At 52.0% G+C, this 20,207-nt stretch overlaps 11 protein-coding genes across 11 annotated transcripts; 7 read left to right on the top strand and 4 right to left on the bottom strand.

Moving 5' to 3' along the window:
- Positions 1-550: 550 nt before the first annotated feature.
- PV08_11279 (uncharacterized protein) lies at positions 551-2,064 on the bottom strand (the record flags this gene model as incomplete). Its single annotated transcript, XM_016385589.1, has 2 exons — positions 551-1,714; positions 1,819-2,064. 2 exons carry the CDS (start codon positions 2,062-2,064, stop codon positions 551-553), a joined length of 1,410 nt encoding a protein of 469 aa, XP_016230533.1.
- A 984-nt stretch (positions 2,065-3,048) lies between these two features.
- PV08_11280 (uncharacterized protein) lies at positions 3,049-4,288 on the top strand (the record flags this gene model as incomplete). The annotated part of the gene is made up of 2 exons (XM_016385590.1): positions 3,049-3,100; positions 3,297-4,288. The coding sequence occupies 2 exons, from the start codon at positions 3,049-3,051 to the stop codon at positions 4,286-4,288; spliced, it is 1,044 nt and encodes a 347-aa protein (XP_016230534.1).
- A 451-nt stretch (positions 4,289-4,739) lies between these two features.
- Positions 4,740-5,343, top strand: PV08_11281 (uncharacterized protein; the record flags this gene model as incomplete). The annotated part of the gene is made up of 2 exons (XM_016385591.1): positions 4,740-5,004; positions 5,138-5,343. 2 exons carry the CDS (start codon positions 4,740-4,742, stop codon positions 5,341-5,343), a joined length of 471 nt encoding a protein of 156 aa, XP_016230535.1.
- Positions 5,344-6,078: 735 nt separating this feature from the next.
- Positions 6,079-7,572, top strand: PV08_11282 (uncharacterized protein; the record flags this gene model as incomplete). Its single annotated transcript, XM_016385592.1, has 2 exons — positions 6,079-6,356; positions 6,405-7,572. 2 exons carry the CDS (start codon positions 6,079-6,081, stop codon positions 7,570-7,572), a joined length of 1,446 nt encoding a protein of 481 aa, XP_016230536.1.
- Positions 7,573-7,964: 392 nt separating this feature from the next.
- PV08_11283 (uncharacterized protein) lies at positions 7,965-10,922 on the top strand (the record flags this gene model as incomplete). The annotated part of the gene is made up of 2 exons (XM_016385593.1): positions 7,965-8,012; positions 8,136-10,922. 2 exons carry the CDS (start codon positions 7,965-7,967, stop codon positions 10,920-10,922), a joined length of 2,835 nt encoding a protein of 944 aa, XP_016230537.1.
- Positions 10,923-12,316: 1,394 nt separating this feature from the next.
- On the bottom strand, positions 12,317-12,986 carry PV08_11284 (eukaryotic translation initiation factor 1A, Y-chromosomal; the record flags this gene model as incomplete). Its single annotated transcript, XM_016385594.1, has 2 exons — positions 12,317-12,745; positions 12,966-12,986. 2 exons carry the CDS (start codon positions 12,984-12,986, stop codon positions 12,317-12,319), a joined length of 450 nt encoding a protein of 149 aa, XP_016230538.1.
- A 580-nt stretch (positions 12,987-13,566) lies between these two features.
- PV08_11285 (uncharacterized protein) lies at positions 13,567-14,130 on the top strand (the record flags this gene model as incomplete). The annotated part of the gene is made up of 1 exon (XM_016385595.1): positions 13,567-14,130. The coding sequence occupies one exon, from the start codon at positions 13,567-13,569 to the stop codon at positions 14,128-14,130; it is 564 nt and encodes a 187-aa protein (XP_016230539.1).
- A 312-nt stretch (positions 14,131-14,442) lies between these two features.
- On the bottom strand, positions 14,443-16,093 carry PV08_11286 (uncharacterized protein; the record flags this gene model as incomplete). The annotated part of the gene is made up of 2 exons (XM_016385596.1): positions 14,443-15,860; positions 15,910-16,093. 2 exons carry the CDS (start codon positions 16,091-16,093, stop codon positions 14,443-14,445), a joined length of 1,602 nt encoding a protein of 533 aa, XP_016230540.1.
- A 906-nt stretch (positions 16,094-16,999) lies between these two features.
- Positions 17,000-17,989, bottom strand: PV08_11287 (uncharacterized protein; the record flags this gene model as incomplete). Its single annotated transcript, XM_016385597.1, has 1 exon — positions 17,000-17,989. One exon carries the CDS (start codon positions 17,987-17,989, stop codon positions 17,000-17,002), a length of 990 nt encoding a protein of 329 aa, XP_016230541.1.
- A 505-nt stretch (positions 17,990-18,494) lies between these two features.
- Positions 18,495-18,755, top strand: PV08_11288 (uncharacterized protein; the record flags this gene model as incomplete). The annotated part of the gene is made up of 1 exon (XM_016385598.1): positions 18,495-18,755. One exon carries the CDS (start codon positions 18,495-18,497, stop codon positions 18,753-18,755), a length of 261 nt encoding a protein of 86 aa, XP_016230542.1.
- Positions 18,756-19,037: 282 nt separating this feature from the next.
- Positions 19,038-19,964, top strand: PV08_11289 (uncharacterized protein; the record flags this gene model as incomplete). The annotated part of the gene is made up of 1 exon (XM_016385599.1): positions 19,038-19,964. One exon carries the CDS (start codon positions 19,038-19,040, stop codon positions 19,962-19,964), a length of 927 nt encoding a protein of 308 aa, XP_016230543.1.
- Positions 19,965-20,207: the final 243 nt, after the last annotated feature.

Here is a 20,207-nt window from a genome sequence, read left to right on the forward strand (position 1 = left end):
GAACAAGGCATTCCCTGCCGGACTCTGCATAGCCGTATCACAACATTCCTGACAGCTTCAAAAATTTCTTGAAACTGCAGGATGCAGATCCTTCGTCCTTGAAGCCCATACAACTACCACATGCCTCATCACGGGTACAGCAAAACCAAGCATGCTTCGTTTCTGACCCGCGTACTTGTGCAATGCACGACTAAGCAGATGTATTTCCCTGAATTCAAACGGCAATGACCACCAACTGTCACTATAGCCTGTACAAAGGAAACTGGAGTTGATGGAACAAAAGCGAGGCGTAGGGGACATTGCTGCAGGCTCAAACACGGGTTTTAACAGCAAGCACCCAAACTGGACACCGCCTCTCTTGTCTAGGTCGCTTCAGGCATGCAAGAGAACCTGTGAGATCGTTGGATTCGTCCTCATTTCAACAGGTTAAATTGGTCTCACGCAGCATTGGAACTCAGCGTCCGTAAGTATGTAAGTGTGGTGAAGAGCTCTGCTTTCATGGTGCGTACTTGGTCTCTCCTAAGTACGCTCAAATCATGGCACCTTCGCTTCATCCAAACAAGGTACGATTTCCTTCCTCAATAATGCTTCTTTCTCCCTGAGTCATGCCGGCCTTGATGTCCCAAGTCCTCTTACCCAAGCCCATAGCTCTCAATCCTTCTTCGTTGACCTTGGTCCAATCTACAGCGTCTCTGAAGCCGAGTTCGCCGTCGCCACCAGCGCCCGGGAAGTCTGGCGGCGGACTATACCTCAACGCACTATGACGCTGTCTGTTGAGAAACTCCAGATTTGATCTTGTCATGGCACATGCAGGAATGTACAAGACACTACTATCTCCCCTCCCGTGGTGTTCCTTGTCCACTGCGTGAATCATGTCACAATGCCAGGCCACATAATCGCCGGGTTCGACCTGGGGGATACTGACCATGGTGCTCTCGAGGTCCAGGTCTGGATGTGTCTGGGTGTTGTACTCTTGACACGCACCAGGAACCGAGTTGGGGAACGTCGCGTCCAAATTCAACTTGCCGGACGCTGGGTCAAAGAATGGCCTCATGATCAGGTAAGACGTCGCGTGTCTCACCAAGGGACATAGTGTGAGCGTTCCTTCTCCTGGTCCGGTGGACGACATGCTCAACCATCCTTGGAAGAGGCGGAACATGCTACATGCGCCTGCGCCATTGTACAGGTCCATCCGCGCGTTGATCCGATAGCGAGCGTCGTATGGGTCGTAAGCTTCCCAACTACCGTTGAGGATAGCCTGATATACTCGGGAATATTCCGGGTCTTCCCATCGCTCAAGGCTGCCGCCGTCAGTGTGCGGGCCCAATGCGAACTTGGCATCGCCTGGCTGACGGATGCGAAAGCGGTCGGCATAGGTGAGAGGGTAGGTTGTCGAAATTTCCGACTTCGGGTCGGACGAATGCCAAAAGGAAGCCAGGAACGATTGTACTTTCAGCATGTTCGGATGCGCACGAGCTTGGACCTGTGAAGGCGTCCAGTACAACTCGTATACCGCTGGGTTGTCTGGCGGGAAGGCCTTGACCTTGGGCTTGTTGGCAGCGATATAGTCCTGGGCCTGCTGCTTCAACGCCAGTGCCTGGTCTCGGGGCAAGACGTTCCGAATGACGGCCGTGCCCCGGTGGCGTACGGCGTCGATCTCTGCACGAGGGACAGTGCCAGCGGCGAGGTCCTTGTACTCGATGCTGGGTATGATCTAGGGATCGATCGTGTCAGTGCAACCCGGTCGTCGACTCCCTTTAAAGACGTGATGTATGAATGTTCAAAAGGGGGTTATGCAGTATTTCGCACGAGACGTACATTGCTGCCTTCTGACTTGATCTCTTGAATCTCTCTCCTCAGGCTGACAAGGAGCCTCTGCCAGGACGCAGCGAGTGCTTCTTCATTGCCTTGAATCAACGACTTTTTCAACTCGCTGAACCGTGACGGTAGCGGGTCAGGCTTCTTGCCAGACAGTGACGGGAAGACCGAACTGATGTCACCGGCCTCTTTGGTTAAAGTTGATGCTGCGGCCCGTTGGGCAACGGTACCGAGGAGTCGTTTCATCCGGGGACACAGTATAAGGTATGGCGAATCTTTTTTTTTCCCTCTTCTATTCTTTTGGAAGGTACCTTTGTCTGGGAATCAAATCCTGCCCTGGGGCTGATCCCCTTTGCCCTCCGTTCTTAAATGCTCGTTCTGTTCCGACATGCAGCTTCGGATACGGTTCCAAATCTAGATTAGCAGAATTGACGTAGGTGACATTCGTGGGCAGTTTAGTTGTAGCGCGTTCTGTGATCCGCCGTATACACACAAAAGCTTTTTTGGGGGTTTTTTTTTTCTGGGGAGCCTACCGCGTCTCACCAGACATGTGCGCCGATACGAGTACGGGGTAGATGAGGAGAAGGCGGACGTGACGACTCGAAATCTTTAACTCAGAAAACCCGGCGAACCTCGGCCCTCCCCGTGGTACCAGGACGCCGACGATGAGGGGGAAATGTGCCAGTCAGGTCGCATACCACCGACGCGGCCTCTGGTAAAATACGTTTATAATATATATATATATATATATTGTATGTACCCATGTCCTCAGGTCTGGTTAGGGATAATGCATTGAATTGAACCGTCTTTTCCCCGAGTGAGACGCATCGACACAACATTTTTTCTTCTCTCTTTTCAACTCTAGGGACAAGGGACAAGGGACAAGGGATCGATTACCTTCGAGCACTTTTACGGATAGTCTCAAGTAAGTTATTCGCTTGTGGGCCGCCGAAGGTGCCCATACTGGTATTCGAATTTGGGGGATTTTCTGAGAGAATCAGAAGCAGCAGACCGGCGGTGCTATACTGGCATAGCTTGCCTACCCACGGCCTGAACTAGACAACAGATAAAAACATCCTGTCGTCGTCGTGTGTTGAGTTACCATCATCGTCGCTGGGAAATAACAGCACCAGTATCCACACCAACACCACCACCACCAGCAAGACCCATACCAGCGAATACCTCATTCGAGCAGTGATCAGTCACCCAGAAAAAAATTGTTGTCGGACCATGGCTCAACAGGTTCAGGGAAAGACTGCCATCGTGACCGGCGCCGGGTCAGGTAAAGTCGCCGTCGCCCCTCGGGCTTTCTCCTCTTCCTCCTCTTCATCCTCCTCTTGCCCAGTCATCACACCTTATATCACATGGCCGTGTTCTATACGGGCCCATCCCTGCCTCTCTACCCCTGAATACCACTAGATACTCGGCACTCGGTACAAGTTAACTGACGGACAAACGTTGGTTGGCGTGATTATTAGGAATCAATCTTGAGTTCGCGCGGTTGTTGCTCCAAGATGGCGCGAACGTCGTCTTCGCCGACCTGGCTCTGCGGCCTGAGGCGGAGGACCTGGTCAAGCAATACCCGGACACGGCTGTGTTCAAGAAGACCGACGTGACGTCCTGGTCGGACCTGAACGACATGTTCACCGCGGCCGTGTCGCGGTTCGGCGACGTCGACATCGTGTGCCCCGGCGCCGGAGTCTTCGAACCCCCCTGGAGCTCGTTCTGGTACCCTCCGGGCTCGGCGGAGTCGCAGGACGACCCCCTCGGCGACCGGTACAAGCTGCTGGACATCAACCTCACGCACCCGATCCGCGTGACGCAGCTGGCCATGTCGCACTTCCTCAAAAGCGCGTCGTCGAGCCCGTCGAAGCACCCCAAATCCATAGTGCACATTGCGAGCATCGCCGGCCAGACGGCCTCACTTGGGTACCCTCTGTACCATGTGTCGAAGCACGGCGTGCAGGCTCTGGTGAGGTCGTTGGCCGACCTGGACGAGTCGCATGGCATCCGCGTGACGTGCGTCATGCCGGGCGTGGTCAAGACGCCCTTGTGGACCGACCATCCCGAGAAGCTAAAGTTGATCAAACAGGACGGTGAAGATGCGGATCAGTGGGTGATGCCGGAAGAAGTCGCACAGGTCATGTTGGCGTGTGCCAGGGATGACAAGATCGACAGGAACATAAGAAGAAGAGGAGGAGGAGGAGGAGGAGGAGGAGGAGGAGGAGGAGGAGGAGGAGGAGGAACCTCGTCGGGTACGAACGGGAGTGGAAGTGTCGGTGGTGACAATGTGATTACCATCAAGGGAGGTTCGTGTCTGGAGGTGTTGGCGGGCCATGTGAGGGATGTGCCTCTTTTCAATAATGTCGGACCGTATGCCTCGGGAGTACCGGGGGCGACAGTGCAAAGGGGGAAGATATTCGCGGAAGAGATTTTCGGTCTCTTGAAGCCCGGTTGGGGCTCGTTCTGAGACGCCAATGACGAGAGAAGGATACCTATGATTTGGTTTGGGTTTGCTTGTGTCATGCCCGGAAATGAGGAACGAGGAATGAATTGTGTAGCAGAACGAAACGACAAAATGGAACTGTGGTATTGCTAAAAAAACACCGCTTGTTGTGTCTTCGCATTGGGTCGGTATGGTACAAGTAGGACCGACGGTGGAGAGATTGTGGAGGTTTGTAGAGAAAGAGATCTCTAGAAGACAAGTCCAGCCCACGATATTCCCGAGTCCTCTAGTCCGTACTAAGGGTGGTGGGTCAGATATACTACTTAGGTATGCAGTACTTCAGCATCACACTCTTTGTCCGTCGGGACTGCAATACCGAAAGCCGGGCCTAAATAGTGCCCCAAACAGTTGTGGGATTGACATTTGTCGTCAGGTTCCGATCAGAGCACCAGTTACCTTCGGCACAACATCAGGCATGGATCACGCACTCGAGGACGCCATCCAAAGCGCGACAGAGGCACGGGTCAAAAGCGTCTTGCTGAAGATCTGCCAGGAGAGCTCAGCCTGTCGTGACGCGGTCAGCAAGGAGCTCCTCCTCGTGACCGCGACGACGGCGGGCACACAGGACGAGAAAAGCAAAAAACGAGTTCGCCAGGCCTACGAAACATGCGCCCACTGCGAAGAAGAATATCGCGTCGTAGAGAACGACTTGCTCGACGGCTTGTGCCAGTATCATCCCGGTGAGTTTTTTTTTTGGCTTTGCTCCTTGACGTTTCGGTCGCTGCCACCGCAGAAAGAACCTGGGGAAGCCGCAGCCACGACCAAAAAATAATAAGACTGACTCGAAGCCGTAACGTGCGGGTACGCGTACAGGCAGCAGAGACTGTGACTGGGATCACGACAAGTTCGCCGACTTTGAACCATGGAGGGATGGCGATCCGGAGGACTTCGAGGACGACCCGGACTTTGCCGACGCGTTCAAGTGGGATTGCTGCGGCGGGAACGGAGCCGCCGATGGCTGCGTGGTGACGAAGCATCAACCGGACGAGACGAAGAGGATCAAACTTGGACGAGTCTGAGGGCGAGATGCCCGGAATGGCAGCTTACGGCTTCCAACAGAAGAACGGCCGGGTTTTGGAAAGCCACCTAGCTCTTTTCCAACCGAGATGATGATGAGGCGCCTTGCAGTGCTGGATCTTAGTACAAGTACTCGCATCTGGATTGTTGAAGGGTTTGATGCACTCGATCAATGCAGTAGTGAGAGAGCGGATATAGTCGAACGATGGAACAAAGATCTATGCTGTTCTTGAAGGGAAAGATGTCATTAAATTTATGGCGCTTGGATTCCCAAGATAAGCGGAGGTTTCGATCTGGAAGGCCGTGCACGCGAGATCCTTCTAGCTCAACCCGGTATCGGGTATCAGATCAAGTCAAAATCGACCGAGTGGTGATCTTCAATCGCATGTATGCTGGAGTATGCTGGATGCCAGAAAGCCCTGTTGTCTCGGGGCGCAATGACTGTAAAGATAAGTATGACCAGTCGAGGCTGACACGCCCTAAAAGTCCTATCTCGAGTCCGATAGGACAAAAGCCACTGCCGGCCACGAAGCCTTCTGAGTGTGGTCCTTGTCCAATGGCGATGATAAGGCATCGATAAATCTAGGTTTGGATCCCATCAACGGTCTCGCTTCGTGAACCAAAAATGGACCGCCACGTCGTTGAGGATACATATCTACAGTAGATAACCAAAAGCTTGCGAGCTTGCTGTCGTCCTCAGAACAGCCGTTGCAAATGTTAATGTTACCGTCAACATCATGGGAGAGATCCTCGTTTTTGCGGATCAAAGTACGAACAGCGCCGTCGTGTTGCAGGAGGCATGCAGAAGACGTGACCATGCCCGTCTGCAAGACTTTCTGCGTCGGGCGACTGAAGCTTTGAGCTCAGAAGCCGACTCCGCATCTCATACGTTCAGAGACAATACCGGACTCTCCTCGCCGGAGGAACTCATTCAAGAGTATATCATACTATCTCACTCAGATGGAGCATTCGAATGTGCACTCTTGTGTATGTCGCAATTTGCCCACTTTGTCAGGTTCGTGGCTCATCAACACCGAGACCGACGATGCTAATAAGCTTTTAGCATATACGAAAGTAGGCCAACTGCATACCCTCGGCAGACACCTGAGACGTGCCTGATCGGGATGGGTCTTGGTCTTGTCGTTGCAAACGCCGTGGCTTCGGCTGATTCATTGTCTGCATTGATACCTCTCGCGGTGGAATCTGTCCTGGTAGCCTTCAGATTAGGATTTCACTTACAAAACGCTGTCACTCAATTGGGGTGCGATCCTCTCGGCCAGCATTGGTCAAAGGCGTTCCGTCAAGACGAGGCCGTTGTCGAAAATGCGATGGAAAGGTTTCACCACCGAGAAAACATCCGTTCAGACTCGAAGCTGAGACTGAGCACGGTAACTGCGAGCTATATCATCGTTTCAGGTCCTGCATCTGTGCTAGCCAAGTTCTCCAAATACCTACCTTCGGATGAGTCAAGCAAGCAGATGCCTAGCAACCTTTATGAACCTCACCAGCTCATGCACCTAATACCACCGTCAATCATCGAAACCCACATCCTATCTTCCTCGACCAAGAGTACATTCAGTGCATCTGAGCCCCGCCTGCCTTTTTTCAGCGGGTCAAACGCCAGACCCTTGCCTGGAATGGCACCTCTTGAAAGTCTTCAGAGCACCATTCGAGAAATCACAACGTCGACCTCAAGATGGACAAAGCTCTTCGAAGGTCGATTTCCTCGTTGGCGCCAGACGCTCACCGTAGTAACGCCTGGATCGACCCTCCGAAGTAGTAGCGTTTTTGGAGAACTTGCTTCTCGGAACTTCGAAATCACATATGAGGATTTGTCAGACTGGGTCTCAGCAGATTATCAGCAGCGGTTTTCAGATGTTTCCTCTGTGGGAAGCGTCAAGCATTTCTCCGAGCAACGTGTGACACCGTTGATCTCTCGAAACCTTAGGTCGTCGAAAGCTCACAGCCCTCAAATGAGATTAGGCTCGCACTCACGCCCTGATATTTCCAGGGTGGACTCAGGTTACGTTTCTCAGGATGAAAGCCTTAGCCAAAAGGCTACTGGAACAGTGGCACTTGATATTGGAGACTTGATAACGATGGACAATAAGCAACAGACACTATCGAGCGTAGAGCCTCCTTTTACGGCAGATGCAAAAGAAGTGGCCCTTGGTGGTGAACGTTATACCGGCCATTCAGCACCAGAGATGGTAACGGCTGCTGTGATATGACCTGCAAGCTGGATCGTGTCTGATTTGTAGGTGTACCGATGATTTCGCGGGCGCAATTACTTGAAAGGCGTTGCTGCGAAGGTGCATGAAGGCGGAAGCCGATTCCAGGGAAGCAACTGTGATACCCAATCGAGGGACTGTGTATATAGGGTTCACAATTACCTAATTGCGGTATGTAGGATTGTGCCAAGGAGAAAGCTGTCGTCCAGCATACAGAGTGATGACTGAGAGACTTCGGTGCGTTCGAAGCTGTCGCGCTGTATATTGTTTCTACGTTTCGCCGTATATATGATCTGGAGGAGCACAGGGTAGAACGCGCACAAAATCTATCTTGACAATGACGCCTATTCTCATCACACGACCAGCGATATGTGTAACGACAACTTGTGATCATGCCGGCGGCAGCATCTCAGCCGCCGGTGAAGCTCTCGCTTCCTCTGGTAAGTGAGCGTAGTTGTTGAATAAGCGATCTTTGCTCTGGAGATGTTTTCTACACGCCATGTGATTGCCACTCTGCAGCTGGCATCGGGCGGCCTTTAACTCACGCTAACTTGTTGAAATAGCAATTTCAGCAGGAAATCTTCCAGCTACTACGAGCCGAAGATGTTTTAGTAATACTAGCTCGCGGCTTAGGGCTGCTCAAGATTGTCACGAATCTCCTTCATTCGTACGACGCTGCGGGAAATTCTCTTGTCATCGTTGTTGGAGCAGAAGACCGCGAGAATGAATGGATCGGAGAAGCTCTCGCAGAGCATTATGCCATCTCTCGTTCTCCTCTCGCAAAGGGCCTCCGTGTTATCAACACGGATAAAGCAACTGTGGCGACTCGTGAGAAGATTTACTCGGAAGGAGGAATCGTATCAGTCACCAGCCGGATTCTCATCGTCGACCTATTATCAAAGCTCTTGGATCCCGAAACTGTGACCGGCTTGATTGTGCTACACGCTGAGAAGGTCGTAGCCACCACCACCGAAGCCTTCATCGCACGCATCTTTCGACAACATAATAAGATTGGCTTCCTCAAGGCTTTCAGTGATTCTCCGGAACCTCTCACATCGTCTTATGCACCCTTGTCGACTATGATGAGGAATCTCTTCCTTAGGAAACCGTCGCTATGGCCTCGCTTTCATGTATCAATCGCGCAAAGCTTGGAAGGGAAGAAGAAGGCCGACGTGATTGAACTTGAGATTCCCATGACAGATGCGATGAGGGCAATTCAGAACGCGGTGATGGAATGTGTAGAGATGAGCATATCTGAGCTCAAGAAGGCCAATCCTGGATTAGAGATGGACGATTGGACGCCTGACTCTGCTCTACACCAAAACTTTGATGCTATTGTTCGACGACAACTTGACCCCGTATGGCATCGAGTCAGCTGGCGTACGAAACAGATTGCGAACGATCTGACGGTGTTACGATCAATCCTTCACTCCCTCCTCAGCTACGATTCAGTCTCTCTCTTGAAGTATCTGGACACTGTTCTCGCGACTCATTCGCCTCCTCCAGGCTCTACGAGACAAGACCAATCGCCATGGCTCTTTTCCGATGCTGCGTCAACTATATTCCAGTCCGCCAAAGATCGGGTCTACAAAGGCAAGGTAGAAGATAGCAATGCGCTGCCGACATCGAAACTACCAGACTCGCTGAGTCCTGTATTAGAGGAACAGCCGAAGTGGACTGTTCTGGCGGAAATCTTACGAGAGATTGAGGTGGACGCATACCTGAATCCCAGGTTAAGGGATGACTCAAATGATACCATTCTCATCATGTGCAACGATCAGCGGACCTGTCGTCAAGTCAAAGAATATCTTCAAACGATGCATATCAAGCCGCTGGCACAAGACGTAGCAGATGGACAAGCGCCACATGAGATAGAAGCTGAGGAAGAACGAGGCTCCGCCGAATTCATGATGAGAAGAAAACTCCGAGAATATCTGGGATGGAGAAAAACGTTTGCTCAAGTCAGCGCATCTCTGTTTGAGGAAAACCAGAAATCTCTGAACGATATCAAAGGAAACACTGCTTCCGCCCGTCTCAACAGCAAAGCGCCTGTGAACAAGCGTAGACGCGTCCGTGGTGGTGGCGGTGGCGGACTGGGTTTGACACGCAGTGCCAACGGTGCTGTAGCTGTCTCAGAAGATAAAGCCGCTCAAGTCGCCGGTCTACTGGCCGAGCTGCGACCAACAGAATCTGAAGCTAGGCAGAAGGAAGATATCATTGTCGATAATCTCAATGACGCCAGAGAAGACTTCTTCGAGTTGTACGAACCTGACGATCAGATTGTGGTGCATCCGTACGATGGTGACCAAGACGATCAGCTTCTTGAGGAGCTACGCCCGAGGTACATCATCATGTACTCCCCAGCCCCCGACTTCATCCGGAGAGTCGAAGTTTACAGGTCGAGCCATTCGGACAGAAGTGTGCGGGCATACTTCATGTACTACGGTGGTAGTGTGGAAGAGCAACGTTATCTCTCTGCTGTCCGACGTGAGAAGGATGCATTCACCAAATTGATCAGGGAACGCGGGACTATGGCCGTCACAATGACCGACGCCAACGTCGATCCGCAGGAAGCATTTCTCCGCACCGTCAACACTCGCATTGCTGGAGGTGGACGACTTGCGGCAACGGCAGCTCCCCCAACAGTAGTGGTCGATGTTCGGGAATTTCGATCAGCTCTCCCGAGTCTACTCCATGGTCGCAGCATGGCCGTCGTTCCTTGCCAGCTTACAGTTGGTGATTATGTCCTGTCGCCAAACATCTGTGTCGAGAGGAAATCGATACCCGATCTCATTGGCTCTTTCAAGAATGGACGGCTCTTCAACCAAGCCGAGACCATGCTGCAGCATTACAAGTATCCATTTTTGCTGATTGAATTTGACGCAAACAAGTCCTTCACGCTTGATCCGTTCGCAGATTTGACATCCGTGGCAACATTGAAGATGCCAGACTCAGACACCAGAGATTTGCAATCGAAGCTGGTTCTCCTCACCCTTGCATTTCCGAGGTTGAAGGTGATCTGGTCGTCTTCGCCTTACCAGACAGCCGAGATCTTTGAAGAACTGAAAAAACAGCAAGAGGAGCCTGATCCTCTGAAGGCCGTACAAATCGGCCTGGCGGAAGGCGAGGATCCGGATGAGAGGACTTTCAACACTGGACCTCAAGAGCTGCTTCGAACAATTCCTGGTGTGACTGCGAAAAATTCCAGCAGATTGTACCTCGAGACGAAGAATGTTCTCGAAGTAGCGAACATGAGTGTCGAGGAACTGGATCCCTTGGTCGGCCGAGAATCTGGGAGACAGATTGTCAGATTTTTTACAAGAAGTGTTTTCGACGACGAAGATCAATAGATTGGGGGACGCACGAAAACTCCGGTTAGCGAAAGCTCAACGGCTTCAAGATCAGACCTTCACGACAGCGACAGCACGACTTGCAACCCTCCATCTATGCGCACCTTGGAGGGATATGATATGAAGTTTGGACTAGTATTTGAGTATCCGAAACCCGATATCCCTAACCCGGTGACCAGCCAGTCTTTCGTGTCGAGAACGAGTCATCGACGCCTCTTCCGTCCACTTCAGCATTATTGGATATTCACCGATCGTCTCTTCGGCTCGCCTTCGCCAACTCGTATTGGATACGACTTTCTCGCCTTTTAAGCACGCACCAAAAACTATCGAACCTAACTTACACTTTGCGAAATACAATGAATAATTGGGCTTTGGTTTGCGCGGGTGACTTGAACAAGCAAGGCCACGTGCCATTGATGGGACTTCAGTGCAGGAATCTGGTGATGGCTCTAACATAGCTGCCTCTACATTGGAAATGACCTTTGTCGAGACGATAGCCGGACTGCTGTGGGGGGGGGGGGGGGGGTGTTTGGAAAGCAAGCAATCTTACGTGCGTTTTCAGCCAGACCGCGCTTACTTCTGCGACGAGGACGACGACGACGACGATCATCAGCAGAAGCAGCAGCGCGCAGATGTGAACGTTGGGGAGTGCAGTGCCTTTCGTTTGCTACGGAGCCTGGCGCGTCGATAGGAGTACAGATAGAGATGCGTACTGATACAGATACGTTCCTCGGGCCTGCCTGGTGTGGCGATGGTGGGAGTTTCCCTTGTTGGTATCGTTGTATCTGTCGTCGTAATCCTTTAAAAACCAACGAGGTCCCGGAGGATCAGTCTTCTTGCCACACGACCAACCATGGCGATGAATAAGTCATGACGAGGACGATAATGACATGAACACGGAAAATATGGAAAGCAATAAACTCTCAAAAGCAATGACAAAGTCGAAGTCGAGGCGAAAAAGTCAGCAATAACCTCAACAGATGGGTCTCAAGCCAAGATTGAGAAAGGTCGGTCGGTATGCAAGAAGATCTCATTCGGCACATCAGGAATAACAAGCAGTCTTCGTCGGATGTTTGGGTATGCTTCGGTCTGGTCTTCATTACCTCCAAAACATTTTTTAACTAGGGACACTGAAAAAAACAAACTCCCCCGTCGTAATCATATGTGGGCGGTCGAAAGCTAGGCAACTGACGGTCAGTCTGGCTTTTGAGGCTTTTGGGGCCGCGAACGCAAACAAAAACCAGCCGTCAGTGGGTGTGCCTGCGTGTCCTTTCCGAGTCTAAGCAAGGAGAAGCATAACATGACATGATCCATGTAGCAGTAACAGCGCTTTCTTTGAATTCACAACGACGCAACCGCAACCGCAACGCAATGAAACGTTGGTTTTTCCACCTTCAAATGTCGTCAATATCAACGTCCTTGTCCGAATCACTGCTCCTGTCCTCGTCGAACTCGACGTTGTCATCGACACCTTCGTGGCCGTAGGTGTCCGTCTCGTTGATCTTAGCCGTCTCGGGCAGTTCGCCGTACGCTTTGAGTGATCGGGCCTCGTCGGCCGAGTACTTCAGAATGACGTCGCCTTTTTCGTCTTGGTAGTCGCGCAGAGACAGCAGGATGATGTCGCCCTGGTTGATCCAGACCTTCTTCCGCAGCTTGCCTCGGATGTGTGCCAGGCGCTTCTCGCCGTCGAAGCAGAGGGCCTCTAGGCGGCCGTTGCCCAACATCTTGACAACCTGTGCATACTCTTGGCCTTCTTCCTTGAACGTGAGTTCACGCTTTTCGTTGTCGTTTTCGTTCTTTCCACGACGTCGGTTCTTGCCTCCCTGTGTCGCACAATCGTATTAGTGAAAATCGGGTACTCTGGAAGAAAAGGCTCGTGTGTTGTGTGGATGTTGCAAACCAGGAGACGCTGGACTCAAAGCAGTGTGACTGCCATCGAGTCGACAGCACGAAACGTGATGGTGGCGGGGTGGTGGTGTTGCCGCAAATCTAACACTCTTCGGAAGGGCTTCAATTGCGGTGTGTGGAGCTGAGGAAACTCACCTTTCCCTTGTTCTTAGGCATATTGACTCTTCCTTATAGCTGCAATAATTCTTCTGCGTCTGGTGTTTGGATCGAAGGGGGTCAGAAGTTGTCGGAGGCTCGAGGGTGATCGTGGGGTGGGAATGTGTGGTGTGTTGTGGTTCTTTGTCGGAGGATCTGGAGGCGAATTTATCAGGGCGGAAGGGTTGACGTCGTGTGGCCGCAGTGGCTGTTTGGCATGAGTGACTTGTCCTCGTTACCAATTGGCGGATGGGCACCTGGTGAACAATGGGTGGGCAGTCCTCGTAGGGTCCGGACACTCGTAGAAGAGACGCTCACACAATGGCCAGTGAATTTTCCCCTCTGTTTGGCGGGGCTTTGTTAATCCGCATCCGGCGATTTTCCCGGCGCATGAGTCAGTCGGATGATTTTTTCTTAGGCTTGCACTTCCAGGCCTTTGTCAGTGATTGAGCCTGGCATTTCTTTAGGACAGACGTTCTTGTACCCCATGCCCTGTCCTCGCTACATACCTCGTAGTCAAGTCGATACTCAAATGGCTGCACCTTAACGCCATCGGATTGCCAGAGCCATACGCCCCTGCCTCCTACGATGGCCCTTCATCATGGCCCTCTCTCCCTTCAAAACCGTCCGCTTCCCTAGCTTCGGGCTCGGCCTACAGGCGCAGTACTGCCCCTTCGTTCGCCCGTCGACGCTCGACGAAAAGTCCTTCGCCTCTCGGTGGCACCCCAACGTCTTCACCGTCCGAGACAAGTACTCGAGCGTACGCCCCGACGTTCTCACCTGGCGGGTCGTCTCGGCCACGAGCCACAAACTCGTCCCGAAAGCAGTGATGCGCAACCGCCTCAAGCGCAGATGGGCCAACGCCTTCGCGGACAGCATGAGGAACAACGGCCTCCACACCACGGGCAGGCCGCTTTCGGTGTCCAAACGTGCCAAAAACGCGCCACCAAAGGTCCAAGGCACGCTCGAGATGCTCGTCTTCAGCGCTTCCGGGCTGCATGTGTCCTACGACAAGCTTCTCAAGGCGACCGATGTGCTCGTCAAGACCTTGCTGCGTGGAGATGCAAAGCTCAGTCCTGAGTCGTGGCCAAAGCCTCAACCTGTCTACGGGGGTCGAAAGGATAGGGCTGATTCGAGATGGTCGATCGTTGCGCCAGTGAAATGAACATCCTTCGCAGACACAAACACAAGGATCCGTGCCACGCCTTGAGAAGGTGTGGCTGTGATGAACAAAGGAGCTCAGATACTGTAATACTATCAACAACCAAGTGATACCCCTGTACAATTGAGAATCTCAAAAAGAATGTATGCCTTTCTACCACTCAACAAAATTCTTATCTTCCTGAAATAAATACTCGGTTTCTTTCTCTGCTATTGTACAATTTTGTAATCCTGTGGGTATCAACCCCCCTGTCTGAAGCAAACGGTCGATGCCCCGTAGGTGCTAATACGGCTTCCACTCCGCCCGGGAACCCTCTCAACTTGCCTGTTTCATAATCAAGCCTTTCAGCCCAGGTACAAGGTCATTGATGACCTTCATCCCAACACCCCGAGCTCGTCCAGCGACACTCGCCAACATACCGTCCCCACTCGCACCAATCTGGTACAAGGAGTTCAATGCATCCACGCCTCCAGCCATCAACAAGCCCTTCCCGAATCGATCCGACGAAAACCGTTCCAGAGCCATAGCATCGCCGATGTCCATGCCATGCTCGACGCCGTACGCAATGCAAGTCGCAAGACTCTGCGCATCCGCCAGACCCAGGTTCAACCCCTGTCCTGCAAGAGGATGGACCGTGTGCGCTGCGTCCCCGATGAGGGCGATGCGCGGGTTGACAAGGCTAGTCGCGTGGCGGAAGCGCAGCGGGAAACTAGCCATGCTGTTCTCCTGCACACCCGTGACAATCGGTGGTTGGCGCGCGATGCCGGGCGCATCCGTGTGTGCAAGACGCCAGCGGAGTTCGGACTCGTGAGCGTCAGGAGAGTCAGAAGGGAGAGTGAAGAGGTACTTCAAGTCGGTTTGGCTGAGCCGTAGAGCGGCGTTGATCATGGCTAGTTGTCCCGATGCAGGAAGAGATTTGAGGTAAGTGGCATATGCGGGGGTCGTGGACCACACCATCGATGCGTGTCCATTTGGTAAAGGCAAGATGGCGATCGGCCCACCTAGTTGTGGCAGGAAGCGTTGAAATGCTGTTGCTCGGTTGGGGAGAGGCTCGGAGGCGAAAAGGTCGAAGTCGAAATCGGAGGTTTCATCTGGGCTGTGCGAGGAAGAGGTGGACGGGCCGTCTTGGACCGATAGTGTAGCCACAACGCCGTGTCGGTTGTAATCCCAGCCCGATGAGTTGATTCCTGCAAAGGCGCGGACGGGGCTATTGAAGCCATCAGCGCCGATGAGCAGGCGTGCTGCAACGCTAGTAGTATGGGATGATGAAGACTTGGACTCGAGGTTGACGACGGGCCAAGACGAGAGATTGAGGCCTTCTGGATCGTCTTCGCCGTTGGTAATGCTGGACACGCTTGTGTTTGCAAGGAGACTTGATTCGGCACCCAGTTCGACGATCCGTTCAAGCAGGCCCCGCGTCAGGTTGGCGTTCTCGCACATTGTGGCTATGGTCTGTGGAGGCGCATTGTACTGTTTGGTCTCGGAAGCCCAGTCGAACTGAATACTGGCGCCGTTGGCAGCGTCCCACACTTGCATTTCGTCGTAGGCTTGGACACGGGATTGTTCGACGTGTGTCCATGAGCCAGTGGACTCAAGAAACGAGACTGACGAGGACGTGAGGCTGCTTGCGCGATTTGAATACTGATCTGATGAAGAAGCCCACTGGCGGTGCTTGGAGAGGTCTTGAAGCTCAATTAGTGCAGTTTTCAGGTGTGAGGTGACAGGAGATGACTCTGTTCTGGTTAGCTTTGGTCGTCGATGCGTAGCACCACCCAAACATACTGAGTGCGGCGAGTAGGGCAAGTCCAGCTGGGCCGCCGCCAACCGCCACAACATCATAGATTTCAGGTGTTGCCGATGCTGTGGTTGATAGAAGACGTCGCCGCTTGGATGAGGTCAGAGATTTTCGACATTGCGCGCATACGAAGCTGGAAGACACTCTCAGGCGTGGGAGTCTGGTAGGCATGATGGAAAGTGGAAATACTGGTAGATAGACTGTTATCACTTCGACAAAGCCGTAAATGTACACATCCCAACCAACAAATCTGCGAGTGGTGAGAGAGGTTCAAGCTTGAGGTCTGATATTCTCGACTAATCGGGTTAGTGCGATCTACGAATGGACAAGCAGGAGGATCAGGCCACGAATGTACGGACTGGCATCGTTCTAAATAGATCTCCTCGAACCAATTTGGAAATCATTAACTTTCCAATGCACATATACAAGCACGCCCTTCTCCTGGTCTGCTGAGTTGTCATCTTCGTCACTGACCTCCAGAAGATTTCGGCGTCCTCATTAAGACAGCAATGAACATCCCCGGCGGACATCGCAATCGAACGTGAAATCGGTCACCCACAAGTCGATGAGTCTCACTCCTCTCAAACCATCTGCTGCCCTTATCATCATCACCTTGCAATGGCGACGGAAACATTTCTCTTCGAACAACTCAGACGCTGTGGATGGACCGAAGAACGGATCACAGCATTGAACAGTCGATATGTTGTTGCAGAAACCGAGGATTGTCTTTCTTTTGAGAAGGACGAGTCACCCTCGGAGAGGGACTACAGGTTGCAACTCAAGGTGCTAGATGCGCTAAAACACCGAATGCTTGTTGCCGGAGAATCAGGGGCAACTCAACCTTGGAAGGACGAGTATTGATGACTCAGGGGCTTCCGGGATGTTGCCAAATTTGAAATCCTACAGTCAATGATCACGGTATGTAGCTCGCGGTTTTCTCACACTGTGTTCCTGGTCTGATCATAATGTGTTGACCGTCAAAGCCACTTGCCGCAAAGGGACAGTGTCATTTGTACCATATACATATGAAGTTATTAAAATACACGACTGTCTTATTACTGTATTGACAAGGCCGGATTACTTTTTGGAATCCCCCCCCAGCTGAACCCTGTGAACCTTCTTGTACTGGCCGCTATGGCTGTACCCGCCGTTTGCATAACTCAATATCGATGTACGACCTTTTGAACGGACCAGCTCAGCTACGTCTGTGGCATGGTACACCCACGTAACCCGACCGAAAACAACAACATGGTCCGCAATGTGGACCAGCTTCGAGGGCATGTATTCGCAAGACAAGTGCAGCGGTACTATGTTGGAGTCGTGGTGCAAGACTGGAGGCCTGCCCGTGAGTGTTCGGGCATTGCGCTTAATGAAGAGTTCGTCTACCCTTCCGTCAGCATCGTGGAAAGGCGACGTGTGGTTACCACGTGAAAATCTCGTGGCCATTTTCACCGATAGTGGTTGCAAACCGGACATGAAGTGAGCTGCGAAATGGCCCGAATGCTCGATGGCTTGAAAAGTTGACGAATTCTTTTTGATGTTGAACGAGACAATTGGTTCCGGCTCAAGGGTCACAGTATTGAAAGACGAGACCGTAGCACCTCTCCAGGATTTTGGATGTCCTTTGGGGCTCAGGGAAGTATCTGTGGCGGTAATCACTGTGACTGGATGGCCGACAAGACGCATGAGTTCCCTGACTTGGTGCGAAAGACTATCGCTGGGTGGTGCTGTTCCGTCGCGTTCTGAGCTAGGCGTGCATCCTTTTACATCTTCTTCATTTTGATTGTCGCTAGTGGTGCCTTCGCTCGGCACCGATTCGCCTTGTGCTTGTGTTGTAATCTCTCTTGTATCCGAAAAGCATGGCGTCCTTACTTGCCTGAGCGCTCCGCTGTCACGTCCGGTGTCCTGGAGCCATGAACTAGTAGAGACCCGCGTATTCCTACTTATGGCAAACGACAGCTGGCGGACTTTGTAAGACGATGTCCTCTTTTTCAATGCGCCTCGTGAAACGTTTCGGATACCCCAGACATATCTGGGAAGCTTCGTTAAGCTGACAATTGAGAGCATTTCAGCCCAATTTGCACATTTTCAACTGCAGCTGGTTCGAACACCACAGTGTGCAACAGAGACTCTAACTATGCTCGGGACAGGCGACACTCGTGTTCTAGAAAAACAGATCGATCCCGCCATCACTGCTCTTTGTTGACGAGATTTGAGGAAACTGGCTGTAATGATCGAAGAAGGTTTGCCGACAAGATATTGGTAGGTCGAAGCATATAGTGAGTGACGCATTTTCTCCTGCCCCTGACTCTTTGAAGGCTGAGGTTGACGGAGTCGCGTGCCGTAAACAAATTCCACACTACGAGATATGGGGAGTTTCTCGGGTATTATCCGTAACAAAATGAGGCCGCTCATCGCCGCACAACTAAGATGTTTCCGGCGAGCACTCCGAGGCTGCCGGTATAAGAGCTGATCGAGAGGAAAAAGTGCCCGATCCTTCACTTGTGATGTATTTTCCTCGATTTCTCTACTCAATCTAGCAAGATTGACCCAATTTATCCCGTCATTCAATATGTCTGACATTGAAGAAGCAACTGTTACGTTCCGCAAGTCAGATATGACGGTCAAGTGGCGCGCAAAAGAGCGACTAACTCTCCTTCAGCTCGCCGAGAAGTCAGGGTTGAAGCCAGATTTCGGTTGTCGCTCTGGTGCATGTGGAACGTGCGAAGTACGACTGGTCAAGGGGAGCATTGAAGGGTGCTTAGAGGGAGATGACGGCGTATTGATATGCTGTTCCATACCGGCAAGCATCGAGATTGAACTCGAGCTATGAGGCTTACTCCACGATAATGGGACAACCATTCAGCCACATACAACAATAAAAGAGTGTTGGAGATTCTCTTGTGGTCCTCTCGTGGGAGCTGGTCCACTTACCAGTCAGACACTTGACTGAGGGTGATATGGAAATGGCCAAACTTTCCCCGCATGAAGAGAGGGGGTGGGATGGCACTTTGATTACGACAAGTGCTGACAACCGTTCGGATGCTTCTCTCCAGAGCATCAGGGTCATCCCAATTCGACGTTGCCCTGGAACTCTAAAACAACTCGCATAACAATGACCAGCACATCATCAACTCCATACCTGGATGCTCTTCGACGAGATGGCTTTGTGAAGATACCCAACTTGCTGTCACCTCAACTTCTTCTGGGCTTGAAAGGAGCGAGTAAATATACCACAGACCGTGCAAGGCGAGGTCAGTGGCCGTATGTCCGTACCGTCCCTAAACAATACCCACCGTGGCAAGAATGGCAGTCCGGGGACAACATCTGGGGAATCCAACACCTGCTGCACCCAGACATGGGAACCAGGGACACTTTCGCCGAGGTATATTTTTCAGAAGAAGTTCTCTCTGTTGTCAAAGAGCTACTCGGACTGAAAGATGATCCTCACGGTGATGAGGAATTGGTGATGGAGCTTTTCAATCTGCTCGTCAGTCCTGCCGACAATCAGGACTTTGAATTGTGCTGGCATCGAGACGATATCCGGCCAGATGTAACCCCTGAAGAAGAAGAGAAACAGCTCAAAGAGAAGAGTCCTGGTGGCCAGCAGCTGCATGCTCAATACAATATTGCACTGTTCGACGATGCCTCACTTATCGTTGTGCCGGGGAGCCATCGGCGTGTGCGCACCGAAAGGGAACGAAATGCCGGGCCATACGAGACAAACTTACCCGATCAACTCTTGGTTGAATTGGGACCCGGTGATGCAGTTTTCTATGATAGCAATATCCTGCATCGAGGAGTGTATAAGGGTATTGACGCCTCTCAGGAGTTAGGCAGGATGACTCTACACGGCTCGGTTGGTCTGGCCGGCCATAACACTGAGCGAGCAAGGCAGGTACTGCAACATGCCGTTGGTGATTGGGTTGGGAGGGCACAATTTTCCATGGAAGGGCCAAAAGGCCGTCGAGCTGAGGCCATGAGAACGAGACTGGTGGCGATGGGTACGGGGGAAAGCCTGGGTTACTCACTCGTTGGTTAAGGTGTACATCGATGAAGCTAGATGTGAATTGTTAAAACACAGCACTGGACCATAGATTCTCAGCAGACCGTACGTGTAGGTACGAGTAACACCCACAAGGAGCCCGATGAAGCACCTTGTTCTATAATCATATAGGGACATCGTGACCGGCCCTAGAACTCTACGGTGGAGCGTGTGCGTCTATGTCCTTATATGAATGCGGGCGAGACCACAGATCATCTGCCACTACCGCCTCAACCAATT

This window comes from Exophiala spinifera (assembly GCF_000836115.1).
Source record: "Exophiala spinifera strain CBS 89968 unplaced genomic scaffold supercont1.9, whole genome shotgun sequence".
Classification (NCBI taxonomy): Eukaryota; Fungi; Ascomycota; class Eurotiomycetes; order Chaetothyriales; family Herpotrichiellaceae; genus Exophiala; species Exophiala spinifera.